The 15050-nt window shown below is 32.2% G+C and overlaps 1 protein-coding gene across 1 annotated transcript in view; it reads right to left on the bottom strand.

Annotated features, from left to right (window-relative positions):
- Positions 1–15050, bottom strand: part of LOC111088986 — a 35273-nt gene that overhangs the window by 13037 nt on the left and 7186 nt on the right. Inside the window, exons 5-7 of the mRNA XM_022400488.1 lie at positions 13308–13387; positions 1661–1930; positions 1161–1436 (exon numbers count right to left, since the gene is read on the bottom strand). Of these exons, the coding sequence (XP_022256196.1) occupies positions 1161–1436; positions 1661–1930; positions 13308–13387 (626 nt within the window). The remainder of the gene's footprint in view (positions 1–1160; positions 1437–1660; positions 1931–13307; positions 13388–15050) is intronic.

The following is a 15050-nucleotide window of genomic DNA, read 5'->3' on the forward strand; positions in this document are numbered from 1 at the left end:
ATGCGATTAAACAGACATCGATGACACATTTCCAATAATAAGACCATTGTGTAGGTTCACTGGAGTACCATGGATATAGCCAGAAGATAGAGGTTTGTTTTGAATCATGCACAGTGAGAAAACATGTGCTTAGACAACTATATATTATGAAATAGAAGAAAGGGCACAACGCTGTGCTTAGACAACTATACATTATAAAACAGAAGAAAGGGCACAACGTACAATGTAGACTACGTGTGATGTCTCACTTTCGTGCATTTCTACACCCTCGTAGAGACAAATGCCATCATAATTCGGAGGGATGGTTGAAGAGTTAGGTCTTACGTCCAACTAGCTATTGTAAATTAAAGATTGATGATGAAAGTAGAGTTAAGGCTGCTGTAAATACAGGAAATGGACTGTTTGAATTTCAAATGATGATATTCAGCCGCAGTAATTTTTTGCCACTTTAATGATGATGGTCAAGCTCACATCAGACACTCTGCAATGAAACTGATACTTAATTTATGTCTCCGGTACATTTGTGTTTACTTTTCGTGCACAATTTCTAACACAGTTCATAAGTTTAAAAGGTTATTTCATTGAATAATCTAAAGTTTAAGCAAATAAAGTAGAATTTTGTCAGACAATGTATTTGGCAGGAGATTTTTTGATCTTGCTACTTTAAAATAGTAAAGGAAATAAATTCAGGATAATGCTAAATAAATGCAAAAAATTGAGAAAATAATGAATCAGTCAGAAAATGAATATGGTAGTCACAAATAATCGAAGTGGAAGAAAGCGCCAATGAAGCAAGCTTGAAAAAAGGAGGGTGAAACCAGCAAATCACCCGCTGAGGCAAAAAAGAGTAATTAAGCAGAAAGTGAGATCAGGCAGAAGAGCAGAGCCAATTAAGCTACATTAGTATTTAAAAAAAAAGCAGATTATATGGGACTAAATCGGTCATAATGGATATTTCCCAGATCCCAATACATTAAAGAAATGTTGAGAACGGGCAGGCCTTTGCGAGTAAGAAAATTCAATAGAACTCTCGAACTATCGATTTTGTGTGGTTTATCCTACCATTGTAGTTTTATTAGTAAGGTATGAGTAAGTCGAAAAGTAAATAGGCTAAGTTTGTGCAGTATTACGTTTTATTTTTTTGAAAACATGAAACTAACCTGTAATGTGTCCACCTTCTTTACTCTTGTCAGAGATTGAAACAATATTTTAATACTTCTATTGTTGAGCTCACTTTCTAAATTATTGTCAGAAGTCCACATCTTGAGATGAACAATAGGACTGAGCACTAAATCAAGTGATGCCTTCTTCAAGTCGCTTTTTTTCGGGAATGTAGAAGATGAAAAGGTGTGTATAAAAACATTAAATCTATGAAGGTGACATGTCACTTCCTTTCCACATAGCCACGAATTGATACATGTTTTTAATTCTGTCAACTGAAATATCAAAGCCACGAATTTAACTAAATGCTATACATTGAAGAACTTTGATCATTATGATTTTTTCTTAACAGAATGTAACAACAAATGGTGGTTCTGATCACAGTTTATATTATGCGCAAAAGTATTAATAATTCTAAAAAAATTATATTCTACCATTTTAATATAAAGTTGAAATTATTATTTGATATGTTGAAGGCTTTTATTTTAAAACAACTTACCGCATAATAATGACCGGGTCTTAATAATCGGATGTGGATCTTGAATAGTTCATTGTTCAAGACTGAAGTATAAACTCGTGCGGTATAAATGGTTGTACTTGCAGTAGACGTTGACAGCATCAAGTTAGAATGATAATCCGTGTCCACACTAGTCAGCATTAATTTGAAAAGTGCTTCACTGTTGTCTCGTATGTTAGCTAGGTTGTTACAGCTCTCATATGAAACCATTTCTATTGTCAATAACTCATAAACATTTAGCAGAATTTCTATCTGTAATTATTAAATACATTGATAACAATATAATAATTTATCTTAAAGTTTGAGATAAAATTAATTAATTAAAATCCATGACAATTATTATGCCAGTATCATAAAAAAGTTTATGATATCCCATGTCAAGTATTTTTATTCTTTGTGTGCTTATTTTTCTCGATAATATGAAAAGGCTTTAACAAGTTTCTTAAGCAAAAGTTAACTCATGGTTTATACGTCTCAATGGTCATTCTTATGGGAAAGAGATAAATATGGAAAACGTTTAGTCAATCTCAATCTCACTCTATGGAATTAAAGATAACCGAAAAGTTATTTAAATTTAGACTTTCTACACAGACTGTTCTTTGGAAATACACTTCAATAAGAGAAGTATTCACTTTTTTTACCTATTTTAAATTAATAAACATATAATTTGTATTATCAAACTAGTATGAAAATGTTCACTTTAGTTAGAGGTTTTGTTAACAACAGAAAACGAATTTTCTAGTGTCTTAACAAATATAATACTATTAAAACTAAATTCAGTCTTAAAATCAGGATACAGAGCTACAAGCTTATAAAACAAGACTCATTTCTGAAGTGTTAAACAGAAAAATAAAAGCTGCTTGTTTTTACTGTCCTGAAATTATATGTATATCTTTCCCAAGTGATCTATATCTGGGCCTAGCATGGCCAGGTGGTTCCACCAAACATGTTCGCCCTTTAAGCCGTGGGGGCGTTATAATGTGACGGTCCAAGAGTTGGCGGTGGGTGATGATGACTAGCTGCCTTCCCTCTAATCTTACACTGATAAATTAGGGACGGCTAGCTAAGATATCCCTCGTGTAGCTTTGCGCGAAATTCAAAACAAACTAAACTGTCTATATCCATTAAAAAGTTCGTCAGAGAACAAAAAATGGATAAATACAAAAGGTCCCTCTTTGGGAGTAAATTCATTAAAAATACTTACATTTTGAAAATATTACTTTCGAAATTTTGTTTCTCGACGGTCACGAATCACGTGAAGAGCGCATGGAAGGTTTGAAAGACTGCTGTCACGTGTTTGGGAAACCCAACCAAAGGTTTAAACTTTATTTTAACTACTTTTACTTATGCTCTATAATTTCCATCAAATTTTTTTTAAAGTTATTCTTTAATAGATTTACATTAATGTCGAAAGCTTATTTGTTTTTTTTTAGGCATTAGGTACAAAGCTACGTTATGGGCTATCTGTGCTGTGCCCAGCATGAGTAACGAAACCCGGTTTTTAGCGTTGTAAGTCCACACTAGGGGGCAAATGGACTGGTATGTCTGTCGCTATGCGACGCCACAATGAAGATCACATAGTTAGTTTATTAGATTTAACCGATGTGAGCTAGAAACCCTTCTTTTGAAGGATTAAAAAGGAACGAAATTCTTTAAAACAGAAATCTTTCCATATTTCTTATGTTTCAGATGTAGGCTAATGTAAAAGTATATCCAAGTGTTTTAACAAGTTATTATAAAAGGTAAAAAGAAGCTGACATAAGGTTCTAGTATATGTTTATACGTTTATCAAAGCTACTTACTCCATATACAAGCCTTGTAATGTTGTATAGGCTATAGTCCGAAATGCTAGAGTTTTAATTTATAAAGCTCTACTTTTACTATGAAGAATACCGTAAGTAACGTCTCCAAAGACCAAAACTTATGTAATGAACTGCTTTTCATTTCGTGCTATGATGAAATTATTTGGCAAATACCGAATGTTACTGTTTTATAGGACTGCTGAGCTTAAGCCTTACTTATGGTATATCAAGAGATATTGTAAACAGTTAAAACAGACATCTATTAAATAAAGTTGTTTTATTAGCTACATTTCAGGCATATGCCCTTCGTTTAGTGGTTAAAATTACAAAATATACCAAATATTTATAATTTATAAAAAAAAATACATAATGATAGTTAGAGCTCATGCAAAGAACAGAACGTGGGACACGAATAAAAAGTGTAATATGAGAGAGAAAACGTTGTATGAGGGTTGTCCGACAAGTTCGTGGCCCGACCTAAAAAAACTGGAAATAATGATTTTTTCTGATAAATATTAATTAAGTTGAACCTTTTTATGAATAAACACCACGTAACATATAAAATAACAAGTTTATTTTGTGTTTCGCGGGTTTTGGAGGAAAGAAGAGATCAGTGTCAAATATCAAAGAGAAGATCGTACTTTGTACCGTGATTAAATATTTTATGGGTTTTTGAAGGAAAGAAAGGGGGAAGTGTTAAATGTCAAGGAGAAGATCATACTTTGTACCGTGATCAAATATTTTATGGGTTTTTGAAGGAAAGAAAGGGGGAAGTGTTAAATGTCAAGGAGAAGATCGTACTTTGTACCGTGATCAAATATTTTATGGGTTTTTGAAGGAAAGAAAGGGGGAAGTGTTAAATGTCAAGGAGAAGATCATACTTTGTACCGTGATCAAATATTTTATAGAAAAGCAAATAACACCGCAAAACTTCCACAGAACATAAAAGCAATATTAGGAGAGGGTGTTCTGGTATACGTCGGGTCACGAACTTTTCGGACACTCCTCGTACATACTAGCCTAGTCATATAACAATCAAATATAAACAATTACGTAATTACAAGAATATGTAAATGACGTAGTAAAATAGAAAATAGAAAGGAATAAAAAAGTAATATTTATATAGAGAAATGAGAAAGTATTGTTACATTAGTAATAGACCAACTCATAAAATGTGTAATAAAAGACATACTAACAGAATATGTAATTACTTGAAAAAGAAACGTTGGTTAATACCATTAAGTGTCACTGAATTTACTTTGAATATAAGCTTATGCTCTAGGCTTTCACTATGAGATTTTTTGTACACTCGTGTCATCAATTCGCTTATGGTCTGGGGAATTAAAGTGTTTAGGGATTTGGTGGTCGAATATGCCATTGTGTACACGTCGAAAATGCTCTCGAAATCTATCGCCTAACCTCCATATAGTTTCTCCAATATAGATATTAGTGCACCTAGTAGACCAAATGCAGTAAACGATTCACTCTGATGTACTGGTGAATTGCCCTTTTACGTGGAAGGTAAACCTAGCAGTGGAGAAAGTGATCACGTCAGTAATATAGTTACACTCTGATGTACTAGTGAATTGGCCTTTTACGTGAAAGGTGAAGTTAGCAGTGGAGAAAGTGATCACGTCAATAATATAATTATACTCTGATGTACTGGTGAATTGGCCTTTTACGTGGAAGGTGAAGGTAGCAGTGGAGAAAGTGATCACGTCAGTAATATAATTATACTCTGATGTACTGGTGAATTGGCCTTTTACGTGGAAGGTAAAGGTAGCAGTGGAGAAAGTGATCAAGTCAGTGATATAGTTATACTCTGATGTACTGGTGAATTAGCCTTTTACGTAGAAGGTAAAGGTAGCAGTGGAGAAAGTGATCAAGTCAAGTGATATAGTTATACTCGGATGTACTGGTGAATTGCCCTTTTACGTGGAAGGTAAAGGTAGCAGTGGAGAAAGTGATCAAGTCAGTGATAAAGTTATACTCTGATGTACTGGTGAATTAGCCTTTTACGTAGAAGGTAAAGGTAGCAGTGGAGAAAGTGATCAAGTCAGTAATATAGTTACACTCTGATGTACTAGTGAATTGGCCTTTTACGTGAAAGGTGAAGGTAGCAGTGGAGAAAGTGATCAAGTCAGTGCTATAGTTATACTCTGATGTACTGGTGAATTGCCCTTTTACGTGGAAGGTAAAGGTAGCAGTGGAGAAAGTGATCAAGTCAGTGATATAGTTACACTCTGATGTACTAGTGAATTGGCCTTTTACGTGGAAGGTAAACGTAGCAGTGGAGAAAGTGATCAAGTCAGTGATATAGTTATACTCTGATGTACTGGTGAATTGCCCTTTTACGTGAAAGGTAAAGGTAGCAGTGGAGAAAGTGATCAAGTCAGTGATATAGTTACATGTGAGGCAAATAGTTCGTCCGCATGCTCTAGTTCCGTTGGCTTGTGTGGAAGAAGTCGATTTAGTTTGTAATTTAGTATGCACTAAGCAGTCTTTTAGACTTTTCTCGCGTTTGAAAGAAGTTAAACGTGAGGAAATAAATATATGGTCAGGTATATGGTCTGCTGTTAGTAAATTAACGTTGCATTGGACAATTCTGCTGTTTAATTGATGGTATGTAAGGACTAAAGGAATTCTGTTCGCAGATGGTTCGTTAATGGAGAGGAGACAATCAGCTTGTGATAAACTTCTTACAGTATCTGTTACAACATTTTTCCACATCTTGTGTATTTTTTTACAGTGTGTTTGTACTGATAATATAGTCTACTTGAACATAACTTAAACAAGTTCAACTTCAAGATAAAATAGTTAAATTTAAAGCAGTCAGTACTAAAGCTTTTATTCAAAATAACCATTTTGATGAGAGGAATACTTTTGGTGGTATCAAAACATTTAACTGTGAAGCTAAAGGTACTGAGCTCAGTCGTAATGTAAGTTTCATAGGCCTAAAAGTAGGTCTAATGTTCGTTTTACGTGATATTTTAGTTGTGTTCATAATGCTGATTTCCTGCATAATAGTTGTGGTAAAGTGATAACAACTGGTCATGATGTTAAAAGTATGGAACCACTGATCAAACAATAAAGGAAATTCTAATAACGAATCTTTTCCTTACTTAAAAGCAATAGATCTTGCCATTATTTTTTTTTATTTTTCTTATCTTTATTTTAGATTTCTAATATGTAGATTTCGTATCATTACATAGATCACAGAGATGAAAATCGTCATTTTATACATATTTATAATCTTTATTTCGTATTTTATAATCCTCGTACTTTTTTGTCGTTAAGTACAAATCAACACAATGAGTTATATGTGTTGTGGCCAGCACGGGCATCGAAACCCGTTTTTAGCGTTATAAGCCTACAGATTTGCCGCTAAGCCACTGGGAGGCGAATCTTTGTGTAAACATGAAGATATATTTTCTTTTTCCAATGTTTTTCATTTATAGATTTTTACTTAAATACCAAGGCTCATTTAAGGGATTTATTTAAATAATAAATAATAACTTCAACAGAGTTAAATAAAACAATATTAAAGAAAAAGTGAGTCTGCAAACAGGTTTTCAAAATCTAGTCTACACATGTTTCATCCTTTATTTTATTCTTTTAATTTATATCTGAAAATGCCAAAAAAGAAAACTATTAATCTAGCCACTGTTGCAAAGAGTGAAGAAAAAGAAAAGTAAAGATCAAACGAAGAACTCATAAAGACAGAACAGGAAAGCTGTATGGCTTCACATTGAATTTCCAAAGAAAATGATAAGAGCAGAAGGGAACAACAAGAACGAAAAACGCCTATAGATAGACTTACCAGAAAAGTGAAGAGCACGGAAGGGAAGAACAAAAAACACGCCTGCACATGGACTTGCCAGGCAAAATAAAGAGAGCAGAATTGAAGATCAGGAAAGAGACATGGTTGCACATAAACTTGATAGAGATCAAAGGCAAATTAAACATCGTTAACAGTATTTAAATTTCCTTCATAAATTTTCAGAGAACTAGGTACCTTCACATTACATAGGACCTTTTACATTTGTGAGTTAGCATTGCCACACACTCCACTTTAAGGAAGAAAAGACCAGTAGTGGCTATAAACTATGATGCTATAACGGAAAAAATACCTGTAGAACCGACATGAATGCCAACACTACCACAACAAGTACTTGAATGCAACGACAATGCAACAAAAATACAGTTAGATCAAATTTGAAACCTTAACAGTTCTCTTTTCGTTGGTTCAATGTGCGCTCATCCTACAAGTCCTAAGGAAAAAATACATCTTGCTTCAGAATGCATGGGTAAATACACCATTGCTTCGGCATAGTTAACAAAGAAATAAAAACAAATGCTCCAGTTTGTATATTTTTGACACAGATCAGTTTTCACAAGAACACCTTCAAAAAAACAAAACAAAAGATCTCTATGTCAACTTTTACATGTGATTACAACCATATAGCCATTTATCATATCATTTAAGTTAATAAAGGAGGTACAAAATGGAGAAGAATATAAAGCAGGAAAAAAAAAGAGAGACAGAACTGTGCTCGGTTACAGTGTTTCTCAGAAAATATCTATCAAAAGATATACATATATATAATGAACCACGAGCATCAGGCATAGCAACTAACTTTGTTGGAAATAATGGCGAAACAGCACGTGAAAGATCACTTACTGTTTAATACAGAGATCAAGGATTAATAAATATCTAACATAGACATTTGCCAAATCCAATGGCATATCCTATGTGGTTCTCATATGGTGAATTTGGTTGACATATCGGAGTTGTATACACTATGGAACATAGAACATCATAACGTCAAGGCTACAATTTTCTCGTATGGTTATTTTGCCTTCTACTTTCATAATATGCAACAATGTTTCCAACGTACAATGACAATTGCTAAACATTCTGGAAACCCGATCTTTTTATTACATTTACGTGCAACCGTAAGTGGATATAGTTTGTAGATAACCTAAACGCTTAGAAAAGAGTAGAAAACAGAACAGACATTGTGGGTAGAGTGTTTTGATTCAAACTTCGGCAACTTTTAAGAGATTTGTTAAAGGTAGGTATTTTTGAAATAAAAAAATACAAAAGTTCAGCTGATGTATATGAAATAGAGTTTTAGAAGAGATGCTTACCTCAGGTACATATACTGATAATATTTGGCAATGAATACAAAACACGTGATAATAAAGCCAACTTTATAATGGTAAATGCAGAACTTCCTTGTTTAAAAACTAATGCACATCTAGTTGTTTTAGTAAAATCACGTATAATACCTGGTTGTGGTGAAATAAATCATTTCTCAGTGTGTATGGATAAACTTACAAAACGTTACTAAGGATTATGTAGAAAATAAAATTGTAAACGTAATGGATTTCCTCCATAGAAAGGAAGGAATGATGGAATAAGAATTCCTAATTAAAGTCAGGGAAAAAAATCAAAGTAGTTAATTGCTGGATCGTGTCGTACAACACCTTTTTATGCTTAAACTACAATACCCATATCGATGTTGATGTTTGTTCAAACGTTAAAGCTGTAAAGAATTAATATTTATATCTTTACAAGGGTTACAATTGTGCAAACATTCAAATTAAAAGACAAATCCAAGCAGACAATTTAGAATAAATTCAAGATTTTTTAGTGCGTTAGAAGGTGTTTGGTGCTTTTTATATTGAAATGGATGGCAATCACTTACCATAATGAGGTCAGGTGTGCCTTTACCAATGTAACAACTATTGTTTGTTGTTGTTGGACAAAGAGAGCAAGCACTACTGAACGAGTCTAACCAAGAAACAATGTTAATCTCATGGCATAAGCTAAATCAGAAGAATTTCTCATACATGGACATTCATGTGTGAAAAATCCAGTAAGGCTCTGAAGGAACAAAGACGAGGTTCAGAGGCCATCATTTGTCACCTCTGTTCTGTAGGTCCCTCTCAAAAGGAAGTATATTATCTGAGATTGCTTTTGATACACGTGAAAGAAGTTGTTTCGCTCGAAGTGAAGTCCATTAATAGAAGGACTTGTTCTTCTTTAAGAGACGCAGTTAGAGAATTAAATCTTCTTGACGATGATGCAGAATGGAAAAAATCCTCGAGGAAGCTGCAACTTTTAAGATGCCAAATCAAATGAGACATTTTTCATATGTATGAGTTTTCTGTAATTCAGAAGATCCACGAAAACATTACGAAACATTTTTAAATTATATTGTCTAAAATTTCATTCTTACTCGTGACAACTTATTTCCGAAAATATAGATTTTATTGATGCAACATAGTAAAAAAGTAGTGACAACGAAATTACACTTCCGAAAAGAGAAGATATGTTCGACGAAGAATTAATTAAAGAAGATATGATCAAATAAGAATAATATTACTAAACTTGCTGTAAATTGAGAGAGTGATTCCAAGACATTTTTTCTAGATGAACCAAGAGAAACACTTACATATGCTTAATGCATATATTAAGAGGAGAAAACAAATAACATTAACAAATTTCCTGGACTAGAATTACTGCCCATTTACTACCAGGAAGTAGAAAAACTCGCTCTGCATTTCAATTTTCAGAGTCTCTTTAAGAAAATTCTGTTTCAAGAATTATAACGAATATGTAGAATTATTGAAAAAGGCTTGATTAATTTTATAAAATGAAGCGTCGATAACAGAAAGCATTGCCTTAAATGGCTTGGATATAGTACTTAGAGACGTCAGTGAAAGAAATGAACTGTATGGAAGCCAAATTATTGTATTTGGTGGATCTCACTGTACAATAATTGAAACATCGGTAAAATCTTGGAAATTTTGGGCCGAAAATGAAACAAATTAATATCTGTATTCGAAAAAAAAAAGCTTATCGAATGGTTACTAAATCTTGAAAATAAGAAAATAGAATAAATTCCTAAATTACAAGAAGAATATTAGGTGAATAAATGTTTTATAAAAAATGAATACCAGAAAATGTTAAAACATAAAAAAATAGAAAAGTATTATTTCCCAAAATTATTTAAAAATCAAAAGAAATGCGGTAGAAAACAATTTAATAAGAGAATCGAAAACTTATTTTCATAGGGACAGCATTGTCACTGATGATCGAAACGAACAAAGTAATATACCAACAGAATATATCAATAGGCTAACCCCTGCAGGCTAACCGCTACAGAAGATGATATTAAAATAGGGAACAATAGTCATGTTGATTAGAAACTTAGACATTAAGAGAAATATAGTATATGGAGTTCGCCTCATAATAACAAATCTTCATATTAATACCATTGAAACGGAGATATTGAGTTTTGATCTCAACAGTCCAACAATTCCACTTAATATCAAGCGAAGCCAGTTTTTGATAAGAATCGCTTTTGCGATGACTATAAATAAAATTCAAGGCCAAACGTTCCATAAAACAGGACTAGATTTACCGAAAACAGTTTCTGTCATGGAAAGGTTTATGTCTCATTTTCGAGACTCAGAAGCTTTAAAGATATCAAAGGAAACTTGTAAATAGAAGTTATTAGACTCGAAATGTTGTCTACAAAGAAATTTTGCAATATGAATCATATACAGAAAAATGAGAGTGCAAATAGTATTAGCGCATATTGAGGGGGTAATGCTACTGTAGGTAATAAAACCAAAGGAAAAAATGTGAAGCATTATTAACTTTAAGATGTATTAAGATAAAGTAACAGATTATAGTAACTGAGGTCTTATGTGTAATGTTGGCGATATACTTTCATTGAAACAATTGAAAAAAAAATCATTTTAACATATATTTTCTGGTTCTCCAGGGGGTTAGCGCTAAGTTTGATTTTCTGCGATGTACAGAGTACAGATATATCCTGCTGTGTAGCTTTCCACTCAAAAATAAAGAAAAAAACGTAATATTTTGCCTCCTGTAGCTCAGAAGTAATGATGAGGGGTTTTCACGTTAGAAATCGGATTTCGATACGTATTAAGGGCTGAGCACAGATAGCCCATTGTCTAGCTTTGTGATTAACAACTTGAAAACGCTAACTGCAGAAAACAATTAAAGCTTTATATTTTTGTAATAAGAAAAACAAAATTAAATAGATCTATTAACTCTACGATGAGCAAAATGCTTCAAGTATGATTTATTTTATTAATACTTCCATGTTGAATTTCCCTGAATAAAGAATTAACATTTTTTCAGATTGATAAGTCGGTTATAAGTGTGAATGTTGGATGTGTAGTGTCCTTATAGTGAATAGCTGCTTTTGTAACGCTTACCTTCGCCATATAGAATGCTGTTCGTCTTTGAACAGGAAAAAGTCTTTCACTCTGATAATAGGCTAGGAAATTTTCCATGGTTTATCTTGAGGGTAGTATCTATATATTAACTTATAAAAGTATAATTTTAACTGTAGGCTCTATTTTCCAAGGTAGGAAATATGCAGACAGGTAATACATCTGTTAACAAGCTGGCTGGAAAAACCCACGCAACTTTTTAAGCATCAAAATCAATCCGGGTGGCAAACTTCTAGATGCTTCAAATGTTCAGCTACTCGCTATATCATCTATCTAATATAACAATTCTTTTTAACTTGGAGTAATTTTCAATCCAAATCGCAGACTACAAAGCTTATTGCTGAACAAAGACAAACTAATTCTAATTCTGAATCTGAGGGTGGTAGCTATATACTCGACTATATCAGGAAGAATAAACGCCATTTTCGTGTGTTTAAAAAAAACAAGAAGGAAGTGAAATGTCTCCGGTTTGTTTAATGGCAAACTGGACGTTCAATATCAGGATTTAATCCCTTTAAGAGGAATAGCAAAGATACTCGATTGTGCAGTTTTATATTTAACAGTTAAATGGGTTTTCAAAAACCAATAAAATAAATGTTAGTATACTGTGGATCGTCTTCTGACACCACTTTATAGTAGACCGTTTCTGACATTACATTATGGTAGTCCGTTTCTGACATCACTTTATTGTAAACCGTTTCTGACACCACTTTATAGTAGACCGTTTCTGACATTACATTATGGTAGTCCGTTTCTGACATCACTTTATTGTAAACCGTTTCTGACACCACCCTATTGTAGACCGTTTCTGACACCACTTTATTGTAGACCGTTTCTGACACCACTTTATTGTAGACCATTTCTGACACCACTTTATTGTAGACCGTTTCTGACACCACTTTATTGTAGACCGTTTCTGACACCACTTTAAAAAAGACCGTTTCTGACACCACTTTATCTCAGTCAATTTTGCTACGATAGTACTAAATACACACTTCGCTTTCTCTTCAGTTTTATTAAGATTGTACTTATTTTTATTGGGAATTGAGTCAAGTAAAATCTAAGCATAACAAACTTCTGCCTGTTGCTATATCAATAATACATATATTTATAACTAGTTTTGGTTATTACTGGAAGCATATTTTCCTTCGTCTCCCCTCTCTCGGTTTATTCATCGCGCTCACATCTCACGGTCTCCTTTACCTTTCTCGTTGCTTGCCCTCTCTTTTATTTATCTTTCCCCAAACTATGCCAAATACACCAGTTTGCCTTATTCTAGATTTAAAAAGTTTCATAATCAGAATGATTCTTGTAGCTGTCAAATCCATTAAACTTAAAAAGGCGTCCGTTTTGCTAATATTTTAAGAACAACCGATTATTGTGCGGAACTTCATTATATAGTATAGTTGTATAATAAATGAGTAACGAAGTATTAGTAATCGGATTATGAAGTTAAATAACATTTTCATTATACGTATTTGCAATCTAGGAAATCGCATATTTAAAAAGGAAAATATTGTAAAAAATCAAAAGATACAAGTTGAGCTTACCTTTCTTTCAGATAAGGAATAACAGTCGGCATGACCGGGACGAGTAAAGACACCGGTACCAGCCCATGCCCGCCAAAATTCTAAAAAAAGAAAATAAAATAAACATTTCGGATTGCTTTTTATATCATAATAAATTACCGAAAAATAATTTTCAAGGCTACAACGTTTTAAAAAATCAGTCAGCAGGAAAATATATTAATATGATTAAAAATTAAAACACACATGAATTTTTGTTGTATTTCAACTTTTTATCAGCTCTTACGTTTTTTCTGACTAAACTATTTTTTTCTAAGACTCTGAATCGACTCTTATAGGCTTGTATAATTTAAACTTTATTTACCTTGTAATATATTTGTATTAATCATGTTTAGCTTATTCTTATAATTAGTTCAATAAATTAAGTAAAATTTAAGTATTATTCTTTGTAATTTAGATTATATTCATAAAATTTCTAAAATTTTTTTTAGCTTCTATTAAAAACAGTTCTTGAAAATTACTTTGAGATTTTGTAGTATTATTGAAAAAAAATCAAATTATGGTTAGTGTAAATACGTGAGTCAGAATGGTATAGCGTTTTCTATTATTTTGTTTCTTTCTTACATATAGCTTACAACTTGCCATTAATTTTATAGTATCACTTAGCTCTTCATTTCCATAGTATTTTTTTCAAGTCGTAATATTAACCTATAGAAAATTGGTGTATGTTATAAAGTGTTAATCGAAAATTATCAACATATAATGAATGATTTTTCTGTATATGTAGCTGTACTTTTAGGGTTAACGCTCATAAAAAGTTGTAAAATTCCTTATTTGGCCAGTAAATAAAAAACTTGAATAGGCATATTATTATTAATATATTTTTATTAATAATATTATTATTATTATTATCATAATATCATTATTAATAGGCATATCTTATTGTGGTACCTTATAATCATGTATTATTGTGAAAAGATAGCTTCTTCATACATATAAGGAAGCTTCATCAACGTAACTGTAGTAATTGTGAAAACGAGAATAAGTATTAAACGCTTATAATATAAAATGATTTATTGCAAGATCTGTCATTATCTTCTTCAAATTGAAAGCTCAATTTCTGTATTCTATGTTCTTATTCTACAGCTTGAATACCTGCTCACAGGGTGTAGTTTCTTTATCTCAGCAGGTTTACCATGATATATAGTTTATACAACAAGACAAATAGTATCATACATTAAGAAGGACAATATCTTATTAATTATAACACTTTTGTTAAATAAGATGCAAACTATATCAAGAAATAATTACAAATGAAATTCAAATACTTTTGTCTTGAAAAAGGAAGGACTGACATATCACTTGGCATATTAATCTAATTTGTTAATTCGTTATTTGCAAACAATAAAGGTTGAAATTACTAAAGAATATCAGGGGGTGTAATAGAAGCAATATAGTTGATCGGTTTAGCTTTTAACAGTAGTAATTAATCAGATATAACGTAATTCGATTGAAGAAACAAAAAGGTATTTCCCTAGATCGAATTAAACTAAAAAGTCCACAAGTTATTCACTGGTAAGTTCCAGAATTATAATGTAAAAAAATAAAGAGTTTCAAATTCCCAGAGTAGTCAGATAGCCTATTTTTGTGTATATTTTTTGTTGACACTAAAACAGGCAAAATAGTTTTTACTGTTGTTTTATAAAATAAGTTATTTTTTGTATGTTTTTTGAGTCATTTATATGTTATTTCATTTTAATTATGGTG

The sequence above is a fragment of the Limulus polyphemus genome, unplaced genomic scaffold, assembly GCF_000517525.1.
Source record: "Limulus polyphemus unplaced genomic scaffold, Limulus_polyphemus-2.1.2 Scaffold4927, whole genome shotgun sequence".
Lineage (NCBI taxonomy): Eukaryota > Metazoa > Arthropoda > Merostomata > Xiphosura > Limulidae > Limulus > Limulus polyphemus.